The sequence below is a fragment of the Thamnophis sirtalis genome, unplaced genomic scaffold, assembly GCF_051295495.1.
Source record: "Thamnophis sirtalis isolate CommonGarterSnake01/CBP01778 unplaced genomic scaffold, rThaSir2_p1.2 scaffold_12, whole genome shotgun sequence".
Lineage (NCBI taxonomy): Eukaryota > Metazoa > Chordata > Lepidosauria > Squamata > Natricidae > Thamnophis > Thamnophis sirtalis.
Window position 1 is genome coordinate 66,725,685 of NW_028261392.1, and position 26,461 is coordinate 66,752,145.

A 26,461-nucleotide genomic window follows, 5' to 3' on the forward strand; every position below is an offset into this window, starting at 1 on the left:
CATGCAGCATAGCAGTGAATGAATAAAACGAGAGATAATGGGGATGGATGGGATCGGTGCGTTTTCCCCAATTGCCTCCCTTTCTCTTTAATGCTATAATAACTACCACTTCCTACACATGTCTCAATGTCAGATATTAGTTTTTCTGGATCCAGACAGATTTCTGCATTATATAAATGCAAACTCTTTAGTATATTGACCTTTGCCATTTTTAAGAAGCTACCGTGGGATTTTTACAAATTAACTTGAGATAAATTTATTGGCTTATGCTAGACATAAGCCTTGTTTTGAAAATGTTAGCCCAAACAGGTTCTGCCAGTTTTAACACCATATTTTAAATATATAAAACAATTACATCATCAGAGTAATAATTTGATACCCATTTCTTTAAAAAAAAAAGAGGCCAAAGGTTTATTTAGTGAAACATTTTAATCGCATGTGGTTAAAAAACACTTGAAGAATTCCATTAGCCAAGTTTGAATATAAAAGCATCATTGTTTTTATGCACATCTCAGAGGGTGGGGGCAAATGATGTCATTTCTATCATAATGCCATTGCAACAATGACTCATTTGTGCTGTAAGCATTGTGGTTTCCACTAGATTCCTTCATCTCAACTGAGATTAAAAGGAAATATTGACATTGAAAGGGAGATATAACTTCCTTGACAGGCGATGCTTATAACTTTATTTTCTATGAATTTATTTCTATTTCCTTTTTGTTAGTTATTAATCTTGATAATAAAATAAATAATTTTAACTGTGCATTGTGTAAATATATATCTTTTAAAAAACATGGTTTTCCAAAATCTTCTACCAATTCAATTTCATAGGATGAGCCATGGTTTGTAATGTAGTTTGAAGGAGAAAGAGTTTTATCATGTTAAACATTTGTAAATGTTAGAGTTAATCGCAATTAATCGTTAATCGAGCAATTAGATCCTCATTCATTTTCTTTCTGAGCCAAAAAAAAAATGTAATTGTCTATGACTTTAGGAGTCTTTTGTGAATGAATTTGTCAAAAACATTTTGCAAATCCAAATAAACAGTGGTTGCCAGAATATTGTTTACCCATTTACTGACATTCCTCAAAGCTTTAAAAGATTACAAATTGAGAACTTTTTCAAAAGCCACTTTTTTTTTAAAAGAAAAAGTATATGTCTGAAACTTTTGAATATTGAATAATGCTTTTGATCAGTGTATCCTGTAGAGAGATTTAAGTAACAGATTTATAATTTCCTTTCCCCTCTCCTGATCACTTTTTTTTTTAAATGACTTTGTTTTAACTACTTGCAGAGAACAGCATTAGAAACATAGTAATCTATATTTTCCTCTACTTCTGCTTTATGTGTTATGCCTGTTGTGCATTAGGAATGCCAGTGTGGTGGTTAAGGAGGTTGACTAAGAATGTACTTAGAATAAGTCTACCCCACCCCCAGAAATTCACTGAGTGATTTTGGACCAGTTATTCTCAGCCCTTACAAACCTTACAAGTTTGTTGTTGTAGAAAAAATTAGGAGGAAGAAATTAGCTCCTGGATGAGAAGTGGAATATAAATATAATAAATAATTCATGTTAAAAATTAGAGAAATATACATGTGTAAGCTTCAGAATTAACAATTGCTAGGACTAGAAAGGTAAATGTAAATGCTAAATTGGTATATTTAGGATCTTTGTGAAATATAACTTCATGGAGATATATAGATATGTGTGTGTGTGTGTGTGTGTGTGTGTGTATACAGCAAAGAAAATTAATTATTTAATTGGTATTGAATGTATGCTGGATTTCATCAGACCACAAAACAAAGTGAGATAATTCAAAATAGATGTTCATTTATCTGAAATGGATCTAAAAAATCTGAATCCATTATGTGTCAATTCTCCACAAGCTCCATTTTCAATTCATTTCTCCAAGGTCTATCATATTGAGAAAATGAATATGGAACTATGAGAGATGGGGAGGCTGTACTCGCGTGTATCCGTCTAAAATTTCATAGGAATGCTTTTGTTGCCAATAGTTGGCTCAACAAATTATATCACATCCTGTCCTAAAATAACTTTGTTGATCATAAAAACAAACAAACAGCATCGACAACAATACTATAGATGTGACACTAATTTACCCATTTACTCAATGTGATCCAGTCAGCCTGATAACACATTGTTCTAAAACAAAGAATATTTTCCCCCAGTTTTGTTCAGCTGGTCCAATAGGAATGGACTGACAAATTACTTGGAGCTCTTGCATCTTGGTTCGTAGACTTAAGTTTGTATAAAGCATAAAACATGTCCATGGTAACTCTTCTGAAAAGTTTTTTTTTTTTAGGTTTATAGTTTTTTTCATGTTTCTTTGGGCTATTCTGATCTTTGGCTATTTTGTCATGTTGACAAACCTAAGAAAAATTTGTTCTGACATGCACCTTTACCCAGAATTCATTTATGAAGTGGTTCTGCCCCATTTTCTTCTATCACGTCTGATACATTTCTGTTCTTTCGTACTTAGTTTGTTCCATAATAACCTAATTCACCTGTTTTTCCACATTAATGATGCTAATATGCAACCTAACTATAGAGTACACCCCATTGCTATTTGACTATTAAGGTGTAAGATTATCTGCAATCATGTTAAGCAAATAAGTTACAGTTTGTATGCTTGCAGCAAACACAATTTCCTATATCTTTTGTCATATACTGTACCCAGAGTGTGACATCCCCAGTAAAATATATTTGATTCACAGATGATAACTCCAATTGTTCTTTTCCCAAAGTTTATTTTTCCCTTTTTGGAATGACATTGTTCTTTACTGATGTATTATTTGTCTGTGCCTACAGAGGAACTATCAACCTGACCATGGAACCTATCTGTTGTATTTGTTGTGCATACTCTTCTCTGTCCTTTTAGCCTTTACAGTCCTCCAAGGAACAGAGGCTCTCTGCAGATTCATTTCAATACCTTCTAAAGAAAGGTCAAACACACTTTGTTTCTGATATTGGCAAAGACAGGAATAAACAGTAGAGCCCTATTAATAATGACAAACTTGTATTGTTAAGGTTAGTAATGAAATGAATTTGGTAATAATCCAATATGCAGAATTGTGGTGAAGAGGGTTGCTATTTATATCCAAGTACTACAAATGTAAGGTTAGTGTAATCTTGTTTCGTATAGATCTAGCTTTTTATTCAGAATAAACCCTCCTCCTCAACACGTGAATCAATAAATGGTTAATTCTTCCTTATATTTTGCAGTAATGGTAACAAATTATAGTGTTAATTTCAGGTATTTAAATCAAAATAATGTGTGTATTTCTAGTTTTTCATTTCCCTTCCCTTCAGTTCAAGTTCTAATTCACCCTAGTATCCTATTAACAGAGAATAATGTTGAGAACTGTAAAGTGGCAAAGGTTGTGGAACAGGTTTTTCATGCTTTTAACAATCCTTGAGATTAGTCATTATCCCAAATGTATAGCGGAGATCCTGTACATTTGTAATATACGTCTTCATTATGAAAGCCTTTATTTTTAAAAAATGAATACTGTACAAATTATGAGACACAGTTTTATATATATGTATGTATATATGTGTGTTATATTTGTGCTGATAAATAAATAAAGGGAGACTAGTATAGATCTATTTCAAGCTATTTAGCTCTCATCAGCTAGCCATACCCTTACTGGGATTGGAACCTGTGCTGTATTACATATTAGGCAGTTGTGTTAGCCACTAAGCCACAGGTTCTCCTCCTTTATCATATATATATGAATCAAAAGTTAATTTTCTTCACTAATAAATATTTGAAGGGAATATTGATAAAGAATACTTAGATGATATCTAAATAAGATTAGGCATTTAAATAAGCCACACATTTTTATTATTTAATTATACTCTTGTTGAGAAACACACTATTCTCATGTTTATATCTTTATCACAGATTGTATGAAAACCATGGAGATGCGTAGATTGGCCTACTTTCTTTTTTGAATTCACAGACTGATAGAGTTTCTTGTATGAAGTTTGGTAAAGTGCTAGAAACTCAAGATTTAACTTCCATGAAGTGCATTTCCTAGCAATAGTTTAGAATACAGTCAAAAGTTCATTCTTGCTAGTAGCCAAAACACAATGTATCCTGTTTAGGGATACTCAGCTATCTCAAACAGTAGTCAGGATATTTATTGCTCAAAATTTACAATAGCTCTGAGGTTTCATTAAGTAGATTTCTGAATGAAATTTCCTAGTATATGTCTATATATACCACATTTTTATTGAAAATTCAAACTGTAGTATTAAAATAATACTCTTTGGCATTTATGTTTGTATCCTTAAATAGGCAAACTGTTATTTTAATGTTTAATACAACTCTAGAGCAAGTAGGAAGAAAACAAAATCTGTAAAATGACTGCATAGTCATAAATGCGACCAAAGAGATTGAAGAGGTGGACCTAATGCAGGCTTTCTACTGAAACACACCTTGAATGGATTAGTATTTCCTCCTGTCAGTGTGGATCATTGCATAAGTACAGCTATTCTGTACTGTGTGGATTAGTAATGTGTTGTAATATTAATTAGATACCAAGACTGTTGTGAATGAAAGCTATAAACTACAATAAATTCCACCCTAGTAAATTAATTTTTTAAAAAAATACTTGGCAGGAGTAGGAATAACTAACTTCTGATCTGGGCATGACTTCTTATTCTGCTCTGTATTCAGATTTATGGTGAGGGGGATGTAGGGTTCGTTGTTGTTGTTTTGGGGGGGATTTATGTTGGCAAGAGGAGTCAAGTTTGTTCATATTATGATTCTAGCTCAGCTGCTGGAAGAATCGCTTGGCATGAGCCACCGTCTCCTTCTGAGCAACTGTTATCTGAGTAGGATTCAGAACCTGCATAGAGAATTGGGCACAAAATGAGTTGAGCTTGTTCCTTTGCTCAAGGGTGGAATTATGTGTGAAATTCTTCCCTACTGAGATCAGAGAGACCTTTATTGGAACATGCTTGCAATTCATGTTTTTATTATATAAAGGGATTGGAAAATGTATGATTGAAAAACTGTATATAAACAGTCTTTTTTTGGGGGGGGGAAATGAATCACCAACTTGCAAAGTATTCAGTTTAGCAAATCTGATGTCTATTACTTTATTTGCAGTGCAATTTCAATACCATTCTACTCTTAAAAAGACCCACGAGTTAATTGTTTCAACATAAAAGTAATTAGTTTGGTGTAGTGGTTAAGTGAATGGTTTAGAAATCAGGAGATTGTGAGTAAGTCCCACCTTAGGCATGAAAGTATCTGAGTGACTTTGAGTTAGTAACTTCTCTTGACCCAATTCATTTCGCAGAGTTACTGTTGTATGGAAAATAGGAGGAAGAAGAAATATTATGTATGTCTCCCACCTTGATTACTTATAAAGTAATACGGATGCAGTTAAAAAGTATAAACAAGTAGACATATGCTATCCATAGGAAAACAATAATGTGAACTAGTAGTTCAAACTGTATCCATACATTTCAATTTGTTGAAAATATACTAGCAAAAATATCCATGACTTCCATGAACAGTAACTTTGGTAACACTTAGGCTTATTGTTTATATCTGTTACATAATATGAGATCCCAAGACCTCCAAGTTTTTTAATATGATAAAAGAAAAGAGTTGTTATATGACAGTAGAGTAAAACCTAACTATTTCATATTAATTAAATAATTAAATAAAACTTAACTTATATCTATTGTTATTTTTTATATCTATTGTTAAGTCTTACTCAAAGCTCTTGTGGGGCCCATGCATTATAATATACCAGATGTACAGTTGATCTGAATAATGCTGAAGTGAATTGGTACATACATAGCAGTGGGGGTGGGGTGGGGTGGGGAAGCTAAAAAGGCAAAGAGGCAGCAACCACATAAAGAATTCCTCTGAAAAAAATGCTTCTTTATCACTATATTTTTAACCTATTGTTTTAAATGCAAGAAGTCCTCAACTTATAACCATTTGTTTCGTTATTGTTTGAAGTTACAAATTACAACTTGTAAAAGTGAAGTTACAACACTGAAAAAAGTGACTTATGAACAGTTTTCTCCTTGCAACCATTGCCGCATCCCCATGGTCATGTGATCAATATTTGAGCTGCTTGGTAAGTGACATGTATTTATGACAGTTGCACTTAACAACCACATGATTCACTTAACAACTGTAACAAAAATGGTTGCAAAATGTGGCATCACACACCTAACAAATGTTTGGCTTAACAACAGACATTTTGGCTCCACTGTGGTTGTAAGTCAAGGACTACCTGTACCTCTGCTTCCTTATTGGAAGCCTTGATATTGACTCTTGAGCCTCAAAACTCAAGGACGTTGCTAATCATCATGGGATAAAGAAGGAAGACATGGTATACGTATTGTAACATAAGCTATATCCAAATCCACGAAACAATTGAAAATTGACAGTGACCTAAGGAGCAGGCAGCCAACTCCTGTTGAGTATTCCTATTCCCTCAGATCCTTCTAATGGATGTGATGCTTTAAAGTAGGATTTACAAGCGGAGGTCAAAAGCCAACAGCTTATAGATCTCTCCTCTTCAATGGAGGAGATTTCTCCCCTAAGAACCCCCAGCCGCAATCTGCTCAGCAGCTGCAGTTATTCCTGGACAGTAGTGCTGATACTACCCTGATAAACCTAAAAAATAAAACATAACCGACTTTCTAACAAGGCAAGGTTTGCAGATAGCACAGTCATTTGGTTCTCTCTTTGACTTCTTGTCCACACTTAACATCAGAGGGAATTCCTTAAGAGAGTTCTTTTGTAAAACTTCACTGAGAACCAGTCAAAAGACCCTCTGTAAAATCACAACATCCGTGAGAGACAGATCCCAATGCACATGTAATCAAGGGAGACATTTAAATCACAAGTACTATCTAAAGCCTAAACAAATCATTATAGAAATAATTCATCCAATTCAGGATGATGAGGAGTAAAAAACAATTATCTTTAATTCAGTCACTATTTAGCGGAAAAATAGTTGATTGGTTTATAGCAGGCTGGGTGGCTTCCATCTTGTAGAGGCCAAGAGTGAATTTTACTTACATATAGGCAATGCTCAGTTCCCAGGTGGTGGTTTAAAATGAGGCCCTTTCTGCATATGTTTTCAATATTTATAAAACACGTGTTGTGCTCAGAGGAACTCCTAAGCAAAAGTTTCCACAAGAGTGTTAAAGAATAAATCTGAACTTTAGACACCAGTATTTCTGAGGGAATACTGCCCAGATCAACAGTTTGTTCCACCTACTGCAAGACAATGCACAGATGACTTCTGAGAAAAAGAAATCCAATTAACAACTTTTAATCTGATTAAAAGACTGGATAGCTTGAAATTCTAATGGCAACATTAGGAATTTCTAGACATTCTAGAATTTCATAAAATAGCCAGACGTCTAATTGATTTTCTTTTACCAAAGTAGTTGCCATCGCTTTGAGAAGAGTCTTGTTTATGTATATAGCTTCTCTGGCCTATGGAGATCTGTGCAGATCATCAACATAGAATCTCCTAGAGCAGATCCAAATTCCTTCACACAGCCACCTATTAAAATATTACAACATCCAGAAACTTCAAATAATAAAAAACTATATGCTGCTGATAGCCAAAGGGGAGGTATTGACTGCCTAAAATCCTGGGAGCCACAACCTGAGCCAGGTGCTGGGCCGCCCCACATGAGATGGATAGTTGCAGGTAAATATATCCAATAACTTTAATATGCTCCAGCCAGCCAGGCGAACCTTTGCCACAGAAACCACAGGAAAACAAAATGGTTGCTAAGAGGAATCTTTTCACCAAGTCCTTTAACCAAGCTTGGTTCAATAGCAACTGGCACATATATATCCAAGAAACAACTAATTTTCTGCTATAAGGAATATAAAAATTACCTGGTATAATTTTCATTTCAATCTATTGCTTATCCAGTTTTGCAAAATGCCCAGATTTTGATAGATATACAAATAGGGTTAGTGCTGACCTGACCTTGCTCCAAGGAAGATCAGGAATTACTGGCCAGAGTTATTGAGGCTAGGTCTTGTAGAAAAGAAAGCTGCAGAATAAGAACTGCTCAGAAGTATTCTGTACCTCTGGGATAGAAGAAAAGCATGTTAAAGCTAACATGCAAACATCATGTCCTTCTAGAGAAGGGGACCTCCTTTAACCCAGTATATTTCTTGGTTTTAATAAGATAGGAAGCAGCTGTAGAACAGTAGAACGTAAGAGCATTCTAACCGGGCAAGAGCAATGTATCTTAAAATATATAGTGAAAACAAAGGAGACTATATCATTTTGAGAGCAACATGCTACAAATCTTCATTCAAATACAGTATAAAACTTTTGCCTCTTGGTTAACTTCTAATTACTCTAGTAGATGTTCCAGCTGGCAGAAGGAGCCAAGAAACAGTGAGCTTCGCATTTTGCATAGGTACAGTACTGATAAATAAAAATTCAGGATTCTGTGTAATTGTATCAGACACATATCTTGCTTTTCCAGTGAGCAGTGTTGACCTTACACTGAGATTGATTTCCCAGCCACAACTTATAGTTTTCATAGTTGAACACTGTACCCTTTCATAAAACTGTACAATTTGGAATCTTTTATAAATTAATATAAACACAATACTTGCATGTAATTATTTATTGTTCTATATGCTCATCAGAACCTAAGCCATTGCATTCCCTTTTCCACACATAGACAACCCTGTGAGTTGCGTTGGGCAGAGAGAAAATGGCTGGGGCAAAGTTGTCAAGTAAGCTTCTATGGGTTTTATGGATTCCCTGAGAGGGAGCTAGAACACAGACAGCCTCATTGCCCCAAACATCATCACTGTAGCAAAATACTGACTCAGGTTGATCTTTGCATATATGTTTGTTTCTCCAAAACCTGGTTATGAAAATGCATGTATTGAAATCAATGTTGCAACCTTTGTCTGGTTTACAGTTTAATATATCTTTTATGGGAGTTTAAAAAGTAAACAGGATTCTAGGATGTTTGGGTATCGTTTGATTATGGTACAAAATGATTACAAGATTTGTATAAACTTTCTTCTAAGAACATGCTGGTTTCATTACAAAACCGTAGATTCCCTTCCCAGCATATAAACACAGGGAGAATCTAAAGATGGCCACAAGTGTCACTGTTGCCTTTAATTTTTTTTTTCCAGCAATCTGAATGCATTGTTCAGAATCTCATTTGTTGATACACTGCAAACAAATACAGCTGTATTTACTATAAAGATTCATGCTGTGGAGTTGAATAGATCAAGGATCAATTAAATCTTTTATTTGGAGATTTTCAAGTCCCTGCCTTCCCTCCATTAATTAAGATTTCCCTCCTGTGTGCTAAATCAAAGAAAGCAAAACTATGTTTTGGCATGGGATAGCCTTGTTGTTTTGTAAGTCCTCAAATATATATATTTCTGTCTTGAAATTGTTTGTTTTATGTATATTTTTATCTTAACCTTGCACAAATAAACATTTAAGTATTATTAAGGATTGTTAATTTGTAATTCCTCTTCAAACCATTAAAGCAAATGAAATATCCTGATTTTTTATCTTACCTAGCATTATAATATGCTGTGGTAACTAGAAAGCACTTAGCAAGTTGGGTTTTTTCTCCATATTACAATCGGTATTAATTAAAATACGAAGAGAAGAAGAGTGAGTTTGCGCACATTTGCTTCCTGTCTCTTAATCATAATATAATTGACATCAGGACACAGTCATAGATTTCGGATGGATAAATATCTCCCAAAGCAGCCTACGCAGTCTAAACAGCAGTGCCCTGTGAGTAAAGATCAAGGATAATATAAATATAGGTAGGGTTTATGAAAGAAGCAGCCAAAATGCTAACTGTTTCACCAAGTTGAAAAATCCATGAGTCTCTAGGGAGATAACAGATTTCTCACATTTTAGTAGTAAAAACATCTTTTCATTTTCAATGTAAATTTGTTATAATATGTATTTTGCAACCATATTCTGGACATATCCTGTATTTGTAGTATTGTTCAAATATCTGTTTTCCATTCTGATTAAAACTAAGGGCAAACTTTTATAAGGCACAACTTTTCAGGGCATATAAAAAGTAGTGGCTAAATCTTTAGTGTGATAATGTGTTCTGTTAATAATGAAGGAAGTATTTGGAAGAGCCTGTTGAAGTTTTCTCCTGATTTCACATTACAGAGAAATATTTCTGAACAGCTTGTATATATAAAATAGTTTATGCTTTTAGAAAGTGTAGTGTTATAAAATGTTGAAGAGCTTTCTCTTGTTTTTAGTCATTCATTTTATTTTCAACTCCCCCCCCCTCCCAGCCCGGTCCTTTTTCTGGTTTTTCTTTGTACTGAATCACAGTCGGCTTTTATTGGTATCCCTGGTTAAGTTTTTCCATCCTGTTTTGAAGTAGAAACACGTTCTACTTTTGTGTTCTTGAAGGAGACTAAAAGCATCATGCTTAATTTCCTGTTATTTCTCTAGACAACTCTTTCCTGATTGCAACTCTCTTCCTCCTTGCTACTGGCATAAGCTTCTTTCTAGCATAGGAGCACTTAGATGTCACCTCATTCAGTTCATGCAGCATTGGCCGAAAGAACAGCCTCAGGCTTCTATTCCTCATCCCTTCCATAACTCTACTAGTACCATGGAGAAAGAGCTAGATTGCTGTGAACATTGCCAGAAACTGACACTGAATCCCTAATGATAGCAAGAAAACAGTCTGGTTGAATTCTATGTCGCTTCTTCTGCATCTGAACCAAGAAGAGAAGAAGTGAGATTCGATTTTGGATGCCTGTATTACTTTTCCATGAACTCCATCATGAAGTCTTAACACTTTTTAAGAGGAATAAACATTTGTTTGTTACATTTGTTACATTTATTACAATAATAAAGCCTCCCATCTTTCAACCAACTCCGGGTGGATCCTATTTAAAATTTAAAAGACATACAAAATCATTTTAAAACTATAATTTTTAATTATACACAAATGCTGGGAGAACGTCCATGTTGAACCTCCTATTATTGATGCAGATTTATTTTCTTAACTTGAAGTTACATTGGCAAAGTTGACTTTAAAGAATTTGGAAAATATTGTTAGTTATTAGTTGATATATTGGATTTATATGCAACTGAAGTAGAAATTCCTTGTAATATATTTTCTTAAACAAATGTTATCAGGCTAGTAGTAGTGTTCCCTCATGCACCTAGGACTGTGATGGCGAACCTATGGCATCCATATCACAGTGGCACGCAGAGACATTTATCAGAGCATGGGAGGTGTTGCCCTGTCAGCTGGCCAGCACGCATGTGTGCACTAGCCAGCTGACTTCGGCCTTCTTTTGAGGCCATTTTTCATCCTCCCGAGACTGCAGGGACCTTCAGGAGGCTTCTCTGAAGGCGTCCGCCGAGTCACGCCCAGCCGCCCTGTTCAGGATAACCCGCTCCCTCCTTAATAGGAGGGATGCGGGAGACCCCTTGCAGGGTAGGGCTGAGGATTATGCTCAATTCTTGGCGGACAAAGTAGCTCGGTTTCGATCGGACTTGGACTCCACCGCAGTAGATCCAGCTGAGACACAGGAGGATCATCTGCCACATCAACTCTGGGTTGAGTTCCAGGAAGTTGCCTCTGGGGATGTGGACAAGGCCATCCGAGCTGTAAGTGCCTCCACTTGTATTCTGGACCCGTGTCCCTCCTGGCTGGTGGCTAACAGCAGGGAGGTGACACATGGCTGGATCCAGGCGGTTGTCACCGCCTCCCTTCGGGAGGGGCACTTCCCCGCCGTACTTAAAACGGCGGTGGTGAGACCCCTCCTTAAGAAACCATCGTTAGATCCAGCCATCTTAAACAACTTTCGTCCTGTCTCCAACCTTCCCTTTATCGGGAAGGTTGTTGAGAAGGTGGTGGCCTTTCAGCTTCGACGGGCCTTGGAGGAAGCTAGCTATCTTGACCCCTTCCAGTCCGGCTTCAGACCTGGTTACAGCACAGAAACCGCTTTGGTCGCATTGACCGATGATCTCTGGAGGGCCAGAGATGGAGGCTATGCGTCCATCCTGGTTCTCCTTGACCTCTCAGCGGCTTTCGATACCATCGACCATGGTATCCTTCTGCGACGACTGCGGGAGGTGGGAGTGGGAGGCACTGTTCTGCGGTGGTTCTCCTCCTACCTCTCGGACAGGTCGCAGTCGGTGTTAGTCGGGGGGCAGAGATCGTCCCTGAGGCCCCTAACATGTGGGGTACCCCAGGGTTCGGTCTTATCCCCCCTACTATTTAACATATACATGAAACCGCTGGGCGAGATCATTCGGAGGCACGGGATAAAATACCACCAATACGCGGACGATACGCAATTGTATCTGTCCGCCCCGTGCCAACTCAATGAAGCGGTGGACGTGATGAACCAGGGTCTGGAGGCCGTTAAGAACTGGATGAGTGCTAACAAACTGGTGCTCAACCCGGATAAAACCGAGTGGCTGTTGTGTTTCCCCCCCAATAATTTGGCTAATATACCAACGCTTAGGCTGGGGGGTCAAATTTTATACCCCTCAGATAGGGTCCGCAACTTAGGAGTCCTCCTGGATCCACAGCTGACTTTTGACCACCAGCTGTCAGCTGTGACCAGGGGGGCATTTGCCCAGGTTCGCCTGGTCCGCCAGTTGCGGCCCTACCTAGATTGGGGGGCCCTCACAACAGTCACTCGAGCCCTCGTGATCTCTAGACTGGAATACTGCAATGGGCTCTACATGGGGTTGCCCCTGAAGTGCATCCGGCGACTACAGCTAGTCCAAAATGCAGCCGCGCGAGTGATAGTGGGCGCACCTCGGTTCGCCCACGTTACACCTGTCCTCCGCGAGCTGCACTGGCTACCTGTTGGTCTCCGGGTGCGCTTCAGGATACTAATGACCATCTTTAAAGCACTCCATGGTAGTGGATCTGGGTACTTGAGAGACCGCCTTCTGCCGATTACCTCCCTAAACCGACCAATTAGATCGCACAGGCTAGGCCTCCTCCGAATCCCATCAGCCAGTCAATGCCGACTGGCGACCACACGGAGGAGAGCCTTCTCTGTTGCTGCCCCGACCCTATGGAACGAGCTCCCCATGGAGATCCGCACCCTCACCACGATCCAGACCTTCCGCGCAGCCCTCAAGATCTGGCTCTCCCAGCAGGCCTGGGAATAGGTTTCCAATCACCCGCCCGAGTGTTTGATTGCTGAATGAAAGTTGTGTTTTATTAATTTTCTTTTGTTCACCAATTGTTTTGTTTTGACCTTGCACTTCCCCTCCCCTGTGGTTGTAAGCCGCCCTGAGTCCCCTCAGGGAAAAGGGCGGCATATAAATCCCAATAAAACCTAAAAAAACCTAAAACCTAAAAACTATGGACAAACTAGAAGTCACTTCTGGTTTGTTCGTAAGGCTGGTTTTTGCCCTCCGGAGCCTTCAGGAAAGCCTACAGGGGAAAAAGGCCCTACGGACAAACCGGAAGTCACAATTCCCAAACTTCCGGGTTCCCCGTAGGTCTGTTTTTCACCCTCCGGCGCCTTCTGATGCCTTCAGGAGGCTTCCCTGAAGGTTCTGGAGGACGAAAACTGGCCCTACAAGAAAACTGGAAGTGACTTCCGGTTTGTCTGTAAATCTGTTATTTGCCTTCCGGAGCCTTCAGGGAAGCCGCCTGAAGGCTCTGGAGGTCAAAAATCGGCCCTACGGACAAACCGGAAGTTACCATTCCCAAACTTCCGGGTTTCCCGTAGGTCCATTTTTCGCCCTGCGGAGGCTTCAGGGAAGCTCCTGGGGCCTCCGGAGGGCGGGGGAGGCTGTTTTCGCCCTCCCCAGGCTCCAGAGGCTTTCAAACTGTGCCAAAAGCTGGGGGTGTCGCTGGTCGTGTGTGCATGCATGTGGGGGAGTCGCATACGTAGCATTATGGATATGGCACGCCCGTGCATGACCCCCCCCCCCCGTGCTCCCCCTGCTTTTGACACAGGAGACAAAAAAGGTTCGCCATCACTGACCTAGGATATCATTTTGGAATTATGTTTCACAACCCCCATGACAACTATGGTTTTGTCCCAGGTAATCTCAGATCTAGCACATCTAATTAGAGACAAGCCAGACGTCTTTATCTCTGACCTCCTGGTGCAGGATATTGAATATGTTTTGACATATCAGTTATTGACCTAGGTGAGTTTTACTCCTTCTAAGATGTACTCGGATTCACACGTAAATCCAAAGCCACTTCTCTCAGTAACCTAGTGGGCAGTTCTGACGAGTGCCTGGTTATCTTCTGGGACTGGAAATCAGTTCAAGCGCTTGATACAATTGCCTCTTAGTTGCCTCTGACAGCTAATTCTGAAGATCATTTTGATTTCTGAGAAATTGTGAGAATAAAGCCACAGAATGACATCTGGAGCACTAATGGGAGAGAATGAAAAATGAACCTGATTGAGCATCTATTCAGTCCAGAGTGTAGTGATAAGGCTAGAGAAGCATCTCCATCATAATTATGTCAGATGGTAACCATCCGGTGGTACTGATAAGGCTTCAAATTTCCTCAGGGGATGCTGTCTTTTTACATACACTTTACAAGTAGAAATCATTGTCAGAGTTTTGATTCTAAATGAATTAATAACTATGGCAGCATCTATTAAATGAGGTTCCCCTTGGCCTGCAGACACTGATGAAATGGATAAGATCTGTGGTTTAAACCATATCCACCCATCAGGAAATGGACCGGTAATAAACTGTGTCTTATTAGAGAAAGAAGTTATGTCAATAGACTTGAAGGAAGCTTTCCTATGTTTCCTTCAAGCAATGTACCTCTTTCCTCAACCTGGCCTTATGAGATGCCAGTCTCCCAAGTTTTCGTTTGGGGGTAAGGCTGTTGAAAATGCGGTGGGGCATCAGTTGCAGAGCACTCTACGTAATTAGATTTTTTTAGATCCTTTGCTATCAGGTTAAGGCTAGAGTTTACATCAGAACCTAAATGGGGCTGTGTACTCCTTGTGGTTCTGTTCTAGCTCTTGGAAGACTTCAACAGCAATAGACCATGCTAACCTTCTGGGCCTCTGCAAGACTTGGGGATCGAAGTATTGTTTCATGATGATTTTGCTCCTTCCCTGAGCCATTGATAGGGGTGTGGTTTGAATAGAAGTTATGCTCACGGGTCCCCTTTGTGACACATGCCCCAGGGATTGTCCTTCTACCCACTTCATAATATGTAGATTAGAATAACAGAGTTGGAAGGGACCTTGGGGGTCTTCTAGTCCAACCCCCTGCCTAGGCAGGAAACCCTATACCGTTTCAGACAAATGGCTATGCAACATCTTCTTAAAGAGACTTCCAGTTTTGCGGCATTCACAACTTCTGTTCCACTGATTAATTGTTCTAACTGTCAGGAAATTTCCTTCTCAGTTCTAAGTTGCTTCTCTCCTTGATTAGTTTCCACCCATTGCTTCTTGTCCTGCCTTCAGGTGCTTTGGAGAACAGCTTGACTCCCTCTTCTTTGTGGCAACCCCTGAGATATTGGAAGACTGCTATCATGTCTCCCCTAGTCCTTCTTTTCACTAAACTAGACATACCCAGTTCCTGCAACCGTTCTTCCTATCTTTTAGCCTCCAGTCCCCTAATCCTCTTTGTTGCTCTTCTCTGCACTCTTTCTAGAGTCTCCACATCTTTTCTACATTGTGGCGACCAAAACTGGATGCAAATATTCCAAGTGTGGCCTTCCCAAGGCCTTATAAAGTGGTATTAACCCTTCACATGATCTTGATTCTCTCCCTCTGTTGATGCAGCCTAGAACTGTGTTGGCTTTTTTGGCAGCTGCTGCCCACGGCTGGCTCCTATTTAAATGGTTGTCCACTAGGACTCCAAGATCCCTCTCAGTTACTACTATTGAGCAAGGTACCACCTATGATGCCTTCTGGTGCCTTGGAGAATAGTTTGACTCCCTCTTCTTTGTGGCAACCCCTGAGATATTGGAAGACTCCCATCATGTCTCCCCTGGTCCTTCTTTGCATTAAAGTAGACGTACCCAGTTCCTGCAACCGTTCTTCATATGTTTTAGCCTCCGGTCCCCTAATCCCCTTTCTTGCTCTTCTCTGCACTCTTTCTACAGTCATATGCATGAAACCATTAGGAGAGGTTGGAGAGAGTCTTAGCAGGATCAGTTCTTCAAGATAGGCTAGAAGAAGAAGCACATTCTGCTAAGCTTACAGTAATGCTACTTTATTGTTACTGAGTACAATGGCAGTTTCTCCTCTGCCTCCTTTTATACCCAACAAAATCAAGGTTATTTTGAGTTTCTTTCTCATCCCTCTCTCTTTGCCAGGACTGAGTTGTCTTTTGTTTTCTTTAACGGCTTTTGCCAAATTTCTTTTCCCATTCCTCTACATCATGCTGCTGATAGATGGTGGTTGTAGGTGAGGAAGCCTTTATCCAGTATTGATTGGTGCATCACTAGCAACCCTTCTTGGAGCTGGCAATGTTAGCTCTTATATTACTTTGTGACTACTGAGGATGGCTGCAACGCATTCCGTATGTAGCAATATTTGCTTGGAAATTGCTTTGTGCAAAATGCGGTACCTGGTTATGAATGGGTGAGAACCTTCATAGACATATAAGCACATGTGCCATAATTCCTGCTCTGTTTTTGGTGTTGCCCTCTATTTTATGGATATCCCCCTTATTGTGTTAGACTGGTGTAGGATTGGAGGACATTCTGGAAATTGTTTAAAAAGGAACATTTCCAGAAGGTGTTTGGGGAATAACCAATTTGTATTTGCAATTTTTTTGAAGATAAATACCTTGGAGATTACAGCAGCATACAAATTAAACAGGCAGGCAGGCAGAATTCCTGTCTGTATTTGCCATGCACAAATAAGAAATTTGCAGCTGGTTGAAATGACAAGAAATGGAGCACATTGGCAACTGCTAAAGCATAATACTTAGGGAATATGCATGCATGCATGTTTCCAAACACTATTTCTCAAACAGTCTATCTGAAACTATATTGCTACATAATCTATGCAAATAATAAAACATGCTGTAATCACTGTTTAAAGAAATTTAGGGAATGTGAGAGATAACATTAGGTGCTTTTCTTCAAACTTGGAATGTGACATTAGCTTTTCTTGCATCGCTTGTCTTCATAGCTTTTGATACAATTTAAACCATGGCAATACCTAACAGGCTAATCTAGTTATCTCTGTAAATCTCCTTCAAGGTTGTCATAACTAAGGACCTTCTCTTTTCCTGCTTTTAATGCTGTTTTATGGGGAAGAGACCTTGTGGACCACACACTTAAACTTGAACAATGGGTTTTATCCTCATCCCTGCTCCTGATCTTCCTGAATACCCCACCCTCCACAATCTCTTAGCTTTTGGGGATAAATTGGAGGAGGGGAAAGAAAATAAAATCGATTAGATGCCATTCTATCAGTGACTTGAATTTTTTAGAAAAGAATTCAATGAATTATACCATATATACCATATATATATTTGTATTCTTTCTTCTGTTTATTGACTTTGGCACTAAAATGCATTCTTCAAGTGGCCCTGTGATCCCATAAGCTTTGGACCACTTGGCATAACATAAGTAAGAAGAAAATAATTACTGTATAATTTAATGAAAGAGCATTTTCTCACCAAATGCTAAATGTATATCGCGCAAATGTTTGTTTATATATAATTTGAATTATAAGTGTTCACACAGATAAAAGATAAACGTGAGCAATATCAAGTAAGATTAAAGAACAATAAAAAAGGAAAATGTAAGGTGGGAAATTAAGAAAAAGTAATTAAGAAATAGAAAAATAAAGTTGTATAAAGAAGTGACTTCCAATCTTCTTTACATCAGTTACAAACTTAGCTTCTCTCTTCTCTCTTCCCTCATTAAAGTTACAAATGCTTTTAATATGGTTTAATTTATTTTTTCTGGTTCCTTAATACAAATTTGCCTAAAATATACATCATGTTTTCTAAATAAGCTTAAGTAATTTTAATAAGCTTACAGTTTATTTTAAAGATACACAGCAAAGAAGTATAAAGGAATTGATCACCTAGTAATTCTCATAGAAAATCTGATCTCTTATGTATTTCTTTATAGCCCCTAATTTTATTTATCACATTTAGAAACCAATTTAGACTCTCCCCCTATATATTAAAAATTTTCTTCATTTTCTAATAAATTACATGAAAGATTTAGAGCAAAACCAAGGATTTTCTTGGGTTTGAGTGTTGTGACCATCGAATAGATGTAGACATCTTGATGGATTATCCTACATTAAAGCCAGAGGTTCCGTGTTGGAATGTATCCCATTTACCACAGAGGCAAAGTGGGAAGAGTCTGAAAATGCTTTTTAGGGACGGTATATCATCATCCCAAGTTTTGTCCTTGCTTTATGCCAAAATGTATGTATGGCCGTCAGCTCTGCTGTCCCTCCGCCTTTACAGATCTCCAACCTTTCTATCCGGTTCCTTCTTTCCTCCCTTGGATTTCCATCGAATAACTAATTATAGCTTGTCAGACAGAAGCTTTTCAATGCTGGATTATACCCTAAAACACTTAGCAGTTGTGATAGTAAATACATGGGGCAATCCTGTTCTTAAACATTTTAATACAAAAAATAAAGAGGGTGGTGGTTTTTTTAAAAAAAAAATTCTAGCACTAGTTGAGAATAAAATTATTTCATGGTCTTAGCCATGAAAACCGGCTGAGTAATTTTGAGCTAGTCACTTTCTCTCAGCCCAGCATACCTCACAGGGCTGTTGTTATGGGGAATAGGAGGAAGCTGTGTTGGATGTGTTTGCCACCTTGAGGTATTTATAAAGATAATAAAGGAGGGATACAAATACATAAATTTCATAAAACTGATGTGGATATTATCCATCTCTAGTTAAAAAGAGTAGTACCATACAATATTTCATTAATCATCTTCACAGTTTTTGAATTTCTTTAGCCTACTTTTCTACCAATCAAAAGCAATATATTTCTGGCTTTCAAACTAGATTTAATAAATGGGTTGCTGAAAAAATATTGGATCTTTTTTTAAATTATTTTTAATATGATGCTCTTGTGAAGTACCTTTGTTAACGTATACATGTGTCTTCTCTTTCTACATAGGAGGGAGCTTCAGCGCGAAAGACCCAGACCCCAGCAGCGCAGCCTGTGGCAAGGCCAGGTAAAAGGAATAGGCTCATCTATGCTCTTCTAGTGTGAAAGATAAACTCTTTATTTAAAAAAAACCACTATGTCAGAAATGCAAACCAATCTTCAAAGTCACTCTGACTTGCTGTGGGGAAAAAAAAAAACTATGGCAGAAAACCTTCCAACTTTGCAAGATTTTTTTTTTTGAGGGTGGGGGGGGAGGGTGAGAAGTTGGAAGGTCTGAATTTCTGATATATTTTTTTTACCATAGTCGCACAGACTACTTTTCTAGTCTTGCACATGCAGCGGAGAACCAGAGCTAAAAAGCAGGTTAGTGGACGAATGTGGCTGCCTTGTGAGGGGGGGAGGGGGGGTTAGCGACCTGTCTGTGTCTGTGTGTGGGAGTGGGAGAGAGAGAGAGCCACCAGCCATGGATAACTCCAAGGTTGGATCAGCACTCTCTCTCTCTCTTTCTCACACACACACGTCTCTCCTCTCCCCCAAGGCAGCCACAACACAAGGTTTTTGGGGTCAGGGAGAAGACAGGCAAGGTTTGGCAAAGAGCAAGAGAGGAGCGATAAGCGGCTCCCAACCACCCATCCTCCCCCACCCACAGCTGTGTTGGGTGACAGTAGATGAAGGGCAGGATCCAAGAGAGGGAGGGCGCCTGCAGATTGGAGCTACAAAAGGCCCGTGCTTCTTGGAGCCAGCTGCAGGAGTCCACAGCGGACCAGCTGCTTTGCGGAGGCACATGGGGGCTCCTGCCGCTTTTGCAGCCACAATTGCCACACTTCTTGGAGATTGACCAAGCTCTTGGTAACATTGTCAGGCAAGGAGGCACAAGGGGGCGGTTCCTCCCCCCCCCCCAAAAAAGGACCTAGCCATTTTTTTCAGGGGTCAAAAGAAAATAAGACCCAGTCTTATTTTCGGGAAACACGGTAGGGTTCTCTACCATATCATATTATTGTTTGTTAGCCTGCAGTATCCGGGATTTTAAGAAGTGGTGTGTTAACCTAGCAAAAAGTATAATGTGATCATATTCTGGAAAAAGCTTAATCACCTCTCAATACTAGTAATATTTATATGATCCCACTGTATTTCATTTCTTGTGGTGCATTTCAGAAGATAGTGCTTGATGTATGTAATACATTATATACTTTAATAATGAATATCGTATAAGTACTTCAAAGGCTGAATAATGACTATCTGGCTTCAGGTTTATCATCATTTGTGTAGAATATGCCTTTAATTGATTATTAAAAAGTAATCTAATATAAAGGCTAAAAAACAAAATAAAATAGAGTTCTATATGAGTTCTATAATGTCTCAATGGCACAGCCCCAATTAAAAACAAAAAGCAAAACACTCTCTCTTCAACTTTCATAAATAAAAGTACTTGCAGGATTTTTTCCAGTAATAAAGAAAAAAAAACTGCTGGTTAAATAGCCATCACTAAAAAATATTTATGCTTCCATTCTAAAGTATTTAGAATGTGTTGCTAAACTTTCTTCTAAAGCTGATTTCAGAGCGGAATATTGATGTATTTGAAGTAGCATAATAATGTTGGGGTTTTTTACTGGTTTTGTTATCTCTGCAGTTTTGTGCCAGTGCTTAGAAAGGTCATCCTGCCTGTCATAGTTATCTCACCAGGGCTGTTGAGAATAAGAATGTGCTTGGAACTGACAAGCAATGATATGAAGAGAGTGGAAATAGCAAGAACTGAAATGCATCTGGATAATTTTTGGATAACTGCCGCACATGAGGTCACACTGCCAAATGCGATTTCACACATATTAACGGACAGCTCTGCAGAAGGCTTCATCAGGACAAAAGCAAGCCCATATCAAGATCCACCTTCCATAATGTGGGACACAAAGAAATAAAACGCCAGAAGGCACCTGGAGCTTTCCCTCAGGGGTTCTCTAGGGGAAAAAGATGCTTACATTTACTTAGTATTTTCATCTATTTATTCCCTATCATTTTTAAATATGAATTTTAACACAGTCTGGTAGGCCACAAAGTATTTGAAGTCAGTATGATCTGATCCACAAACCTTGGATGTAAAATTATTACATTGTATTGGAAAGGCCAGCACACAATCCCAATACTTCTAGTCTATTTTTCAAGCTTATTACATTCATTTTTATATTATTTTTTATTTTCTAGAGTCACCTATCATCAGTTTGGGTCAACCATAAATTTAATTAACTTTGTCCTACCACTGCAATAATAGAGGGGCCAGGGCTGAAATCTGTGGCATCTTTTTTGATACTTCACTCCTGCTAGATGTCAAACTGTTGATTAATCCGTGCATTCATTTAATTGCCATTTTGTCAGACCCATACTTTGCTAGCTTGCTAATCAGAACTCCATGCTTTAATTTCTCCAATGTTTTTGCTTAAATTAATATGTATCAACTTGTATACTACTACTACTACTACTACTACTACTACTACTACTACTACTACTACTACTACTACTACTACTACTACTACTAAAGTTATCTAATGCAGTGTTTCTCAACCTTGGGAACTTGAAGATGTCCGGACTTCAATTCCTAGAATTCTGGGAGTTGAAGTCCGGACATCTTCAAGTTCCCAAGGTTGAGAAACACTGATCTAATGAAACAATGAGATACAGTTAGAAAACTGAGGGTGCATTTGCCCCCTTCCAATCACCGAGCCCATCAAAGCTCAGCCAGACAATCAACAAATTTCTTCACTATTTTTGATTACAGTTTATTTGTCCTTGGTGCTAAATTTGTTCAAAGTAAAAAGGCATCTTGGTGATGTTTCTGTCAATCTCAAGCTTCAGTTTTGTCCTTTCGATCCTTTTTTTACAGTTTTCTAGTAAGTTTTGTCTGCAGAGTTCAGTCAGTCTTCACATCTGTTTCTTAAGACACAACTAGTAAAAAGTTTTTTTTTATTATTCTTTCTTATTCTTATTCCCTATTGGTTATCATAGGACTAAATTTTGCTGCTAAACTCCTCTTTGTTTGCCTAATTTGTTCCCTTAATTTACTCTTTTAAAACTGATTGAATTGTATCTTTCCTAATGTATCTGAAGCAGCCTCTGCTTACTCAGCAAGGACTATTCAAATGTTCACTTAACACACATTGCTTTTTGGTCATTAGCTTGAACATTTTGAAACAAAAGAAGACACAGGTAATCCTTGAATTACATCACAATTAGGACCAGAATTTCCATTGCTAAGCAAGGGCATTTGTAAAGTGAGTTGTGCCTGATTTTGCTACCTTTTTTTGCCATGGTTGTTTAGCGAATCACGTCATTAAGTGAACCTGGCTTGCTCCATTGACTTTGCTTGCCAAAGAAGCCACTTGGAAAGGTGATCACAAATGGTGATCACATGACAATCAGGATGCTTGAACAATAATAAATGCATGCCCATTGACACTGATCCAAATTTTGATCCCATGATTGTGGAGATGCTGCAGTTGTCATAAGGTTAAGTACTGGTCGTAAGTTACTTTTTTCTGGTGCCAGTGTATTTTTGAATGGTTGTAAGTTAAGGACTACCTGTACTGTTCTTATAGTTCTGAAACCCCATCTTAAGATCCCTTTTATCATATTCATCCATTGTTAGTAATTTAGCCAAATGAGATGCAAGAATCAAAACTGATAGTTGAGTCCTGACTGAAGCAAAGGTCCCTTGCATTTGGTAGTTGAAAAGAAAGGATATTCTTATATTCTTATATACAAAATAGATTTAAAGGGTGATTGCTAATTTTTCAGGTAATTTAGTTAATCTAACAACACAATATTGTTATTTTTGTTAGTAATATGTTTTTTACTTGCAACTCTTCCACACCGAAGCCTTCAGGGATCCAAGGCATTTAATACCCATGCTCCTTTTTGTCTCTGAAATATTAAGCACTGGAATTATATGCTTTGAAAGTGCAGAGAGCATTAACAAAGAGGGAAATTTCATTAATTCAAAACTTAATGCATCTATTCTGTGCTTTTCCCCCCCCCCCTGTAGTTTCTCAAGCAAGACCTCCTCCAAATCAAAAAAAAGGTGAGTTGTTTTCAATTTTACAGCTGTTTTCATCTTACCAAATTGACATCTTCCATTATGGATTTGTCATAAATTTATTAATAAGCATTTAAATTCGTATTTTAGTATAAATGTTCAGCCAGAGCTTGAAAAGTTTGTGATGATGATGAAAATTGCCTTTTATTTGCTTTAAAAATATGTATCTTTCTATAGGATCTCGAACACCAATTATCATTATTCCAGCAGCTACCACTTCATTAATTACTATGCTTAACGCAAAAGACCTTTTGCAGGATCTCAAGTAAGTAACTAAAAAATACACAGGGTAAAGTCTCTTTTCAAGGATAAATGAAGCATGTTGGCAGCCTTAACTAGTATGGCCTTTGTGGAGTTTTGGGTTGTGCGTCACTTGCAACATTCCTAGATTAGAGGCTTTGCTCGGGGTCCACTCAGGCCCTTCCTTGTAATCTCTAGTTTAGATTATTGCAACATATTGTACATAAGGTTGCAGAGATATCCGTTTTTCAGCATATGCAATACCACTGTGCCATCCTCTTCATTGGCTTCCAGTATGCTTCTCAGTAGAAATCAAGGTGCTGATCAAAGTTTCCATGGCTTGGCACTTGGGCTACTTACAGGATTGTTTCTCCTTATTTTTAACCATCAGCTAAGGAACTTCAGCTGGCGAGGCCCTGCAGGAGGACCTTTTCTGCTGTGGTGCCCGCCTTATAAAACATCATTCCATTTGAGATTAAGTCAGCCTCCACTCAGCTGGCCTTTTGCAAGGCCTGGAAATCCAATCCAAGCCTGTGGCCCCAGGAATATGATAGAATTCATCCTTTGCCTTTCTTCATATTTATGAAGCTCTTCTTTGTGGCAGCCCCTGAGATATTGGAACACTGCTATGCCTCCCCTAGTCCTTCTTTTCATTAAACGAGACAGACCCAGTTCCTGCAACCGTTCTTCATATGTTTTAGTCTCCAGTCCCCTAATCCTCTTGGTTGTTCTTCTCTGCACTCTTTCTAGAGTCTCCACATCTTTTCTACATCATGGTGACCAAAACTGAATGTAGCTTAGAATTGTGTTGGCTTTTTTGGCAGCTGATGCACATGGCTGGCTCATATTTAAATGGTTGTCCACTAGGACTCCAAGATCCCTTTCACAGTTACTACTATTGAGTAAGGTACCACCTATACTATACCTGTGCATTTCATTTTTCTTGCCTAAATGTAGAAGCTTACTCTTTTCACCATTGAATTTCATTTTATTAGATAGTGCCCAATGTTCAAGTTTGTCAAGATCCTTCTGTATCTTAAGCCTGTCTTCTGGAGTGTTGGCTATTCCTGCCAGCTTGGTGTCATCTGCAGATTTGATAAGTTCCCCATTTATCCCCTCATCCAAATCATTGTTGAAAATGTTGAAGAGTACTGGGCCTAAAACAGAGCCTTGGGGTACTCCACTGCATGCTTCCCTCCATGTTGAGTGCAGTTGGTCAGCCAGTTATGAATCCACCTGGTGGTGATGCTGTCTAACCCACATTCTTCTACTTTATCTAGTAGTAGGATATGGTCTACCTCATCAAATGCCTTACTGAAGTCCAAGTAAACTATATCGATGGCATTCCTCTGGTCCACTGATTTTGTCACTTTGTCAAAGAACGCAATAAGATTAGTCTGGCATGATCTGTTTTTGACAAACCCATGTTGGCCTTTGGCTATTACTTTGTTTACTTCTAGGTGTTGGCTAATTCGTTGCTTGATTATCTTTTCCAGAATCTTTCCTGGTATTGAGGTCAGGCTGATAGGTCTATAGTTTCCTGGATCTATATTTCTTCCTTTTTTGAAGATGGGAACCACATCAGCTCTTTTCCAGTCCTCTGGTAGTTCCCCGGTGCTCCGGGATCTCTGAAAGATATAGTTCAGTGGTTCTGAGATCTCGTCTGCCAGTTTCTTCAGAACCCTGGGTTGTAATCCATCCGGTCCTGGTGATTTGAACTCGTCTAGGGTAGACAGGTGCTCACTTACCATTTTCTTCCCTATTTCAGTTTGTGTTCCTAATCTGATTTTTGTGGTGCTGTTTTTGATAGGTTGGACTGTTTTATCCCTTTGTGTAAAGACAGATGCAAAAAAATGAGTTAAATAGTCCTGCTTTCTCCCTGTTGCTTGTCACTTTTTTGCCACTTTCTCACTTTATTTTATTGTAATCCACCCACAGCCACTCATGAGAGACAGCTGCTAAATCAATACATAAATGCAAATGAAGTAGATGCCATTTTATAACAACTGTTTTATTGTAAATGAAAATTGCATCTCAACAAAACAAATGAAGAAATGCACTCAGAATTGAACAGAAATAAGGATTTATTTTTGAAGTCAATTGTTCTCTAGGGTGTCCTCTTCTTGGACAGTCAGTTGTTTCTTGGCTGCATAATGTTTTTCTATGTTTAGCAGATAGTTCCCTTATTAAGCACAGGAGCCATTAGATTTGAACTGATTTCTCCTTATTTTTCAAAGAACATGCTATGCATATTTAACCATTATTAATAAACCATGCAAGGCCAGCATTGAAGTGGTATACGTGAGGGACGTTCCTGAGACTCTAAAAATTGAATATGTAGCACTCCAGTACTGAATATAGTCAGGTCTTCATTCTTACCTGCTTTACCAGCATTATGCAAATGCTTTCTCCCTAAATCATCTCAGTGAGCTAGTGATAAATCCAACAACACAAATAAGTGCTCCATATATTCTGTGCTGATGCTCTATGATTTTCAGATCTAAATTACAATACGATGTGCCAAAAAATTGTATTGGCTGACCTATGGAATTGTGAATGTAAAATTGAGGGAGGCGTACAAGTTCATTGACTGAGTTTTGGAGGACAAGCAAGATATTAATTTAATGTTGACAATGTGGTGTAACAGTCCATATTTATTGTTACAATGCCACGTTATAGATAAATCTCCCACCATGAATGCCAACACATTAATTAAAAGAAAAAATAAGACAACTATCCTTTTACCTTTTCAGTTGCAACAGTGACTGGTGACCTTGCTTGAATTGTAATGGCTTGAAGCTCTAATTAGCTGGTGAAGGGAAATTCTGACTTTGTAAAAACAGGAATTATAATCAAACGAAAACTTTCTTCAGTACAGACATATCCCGCCTCAATTATTCCTTATATGTGTTTCAGGAATCGCATATAATCGGAGAGAATAGTGAAGGTGTTCCCTGGTCCTGTTTCTTTCCCCCCACCCCAATTCATTCAAAACTTGAGATTGCTCATTT

At 38.6% G+C, this 26,461-nt stretch overlaps 1 protein-coding gene across 1 annotated transcript in view; it reads left to right on the forward strand.

Moving 5' to 3' along the window:
- Positions 1 to 26,461, forward strand: part of CDC73 (cell division cycle 73) — an 88,038-nt gene that overhangs the window by 49,581 nt on the left and 11,996 nt on the right. Inside the window, exons 11-13 of the mRNA XM_087726226.1 lie at positions 19,136 to 19,193; positions 23,160 to 23,195; positions 23,388 to 23,475. Coding sequence (XP_087582352.1) covers positions 19,136 to 19,193; positions 23,160 to 23,195; positions 23,388 to 23,475 — 182 coding nt within the window. The remainder of the gene's footprint in view (positions 1 to 19,135; positions 19,194 to 23,159; positions 23,196 to 23,387; positions 23,476 to 26,461) is intronic.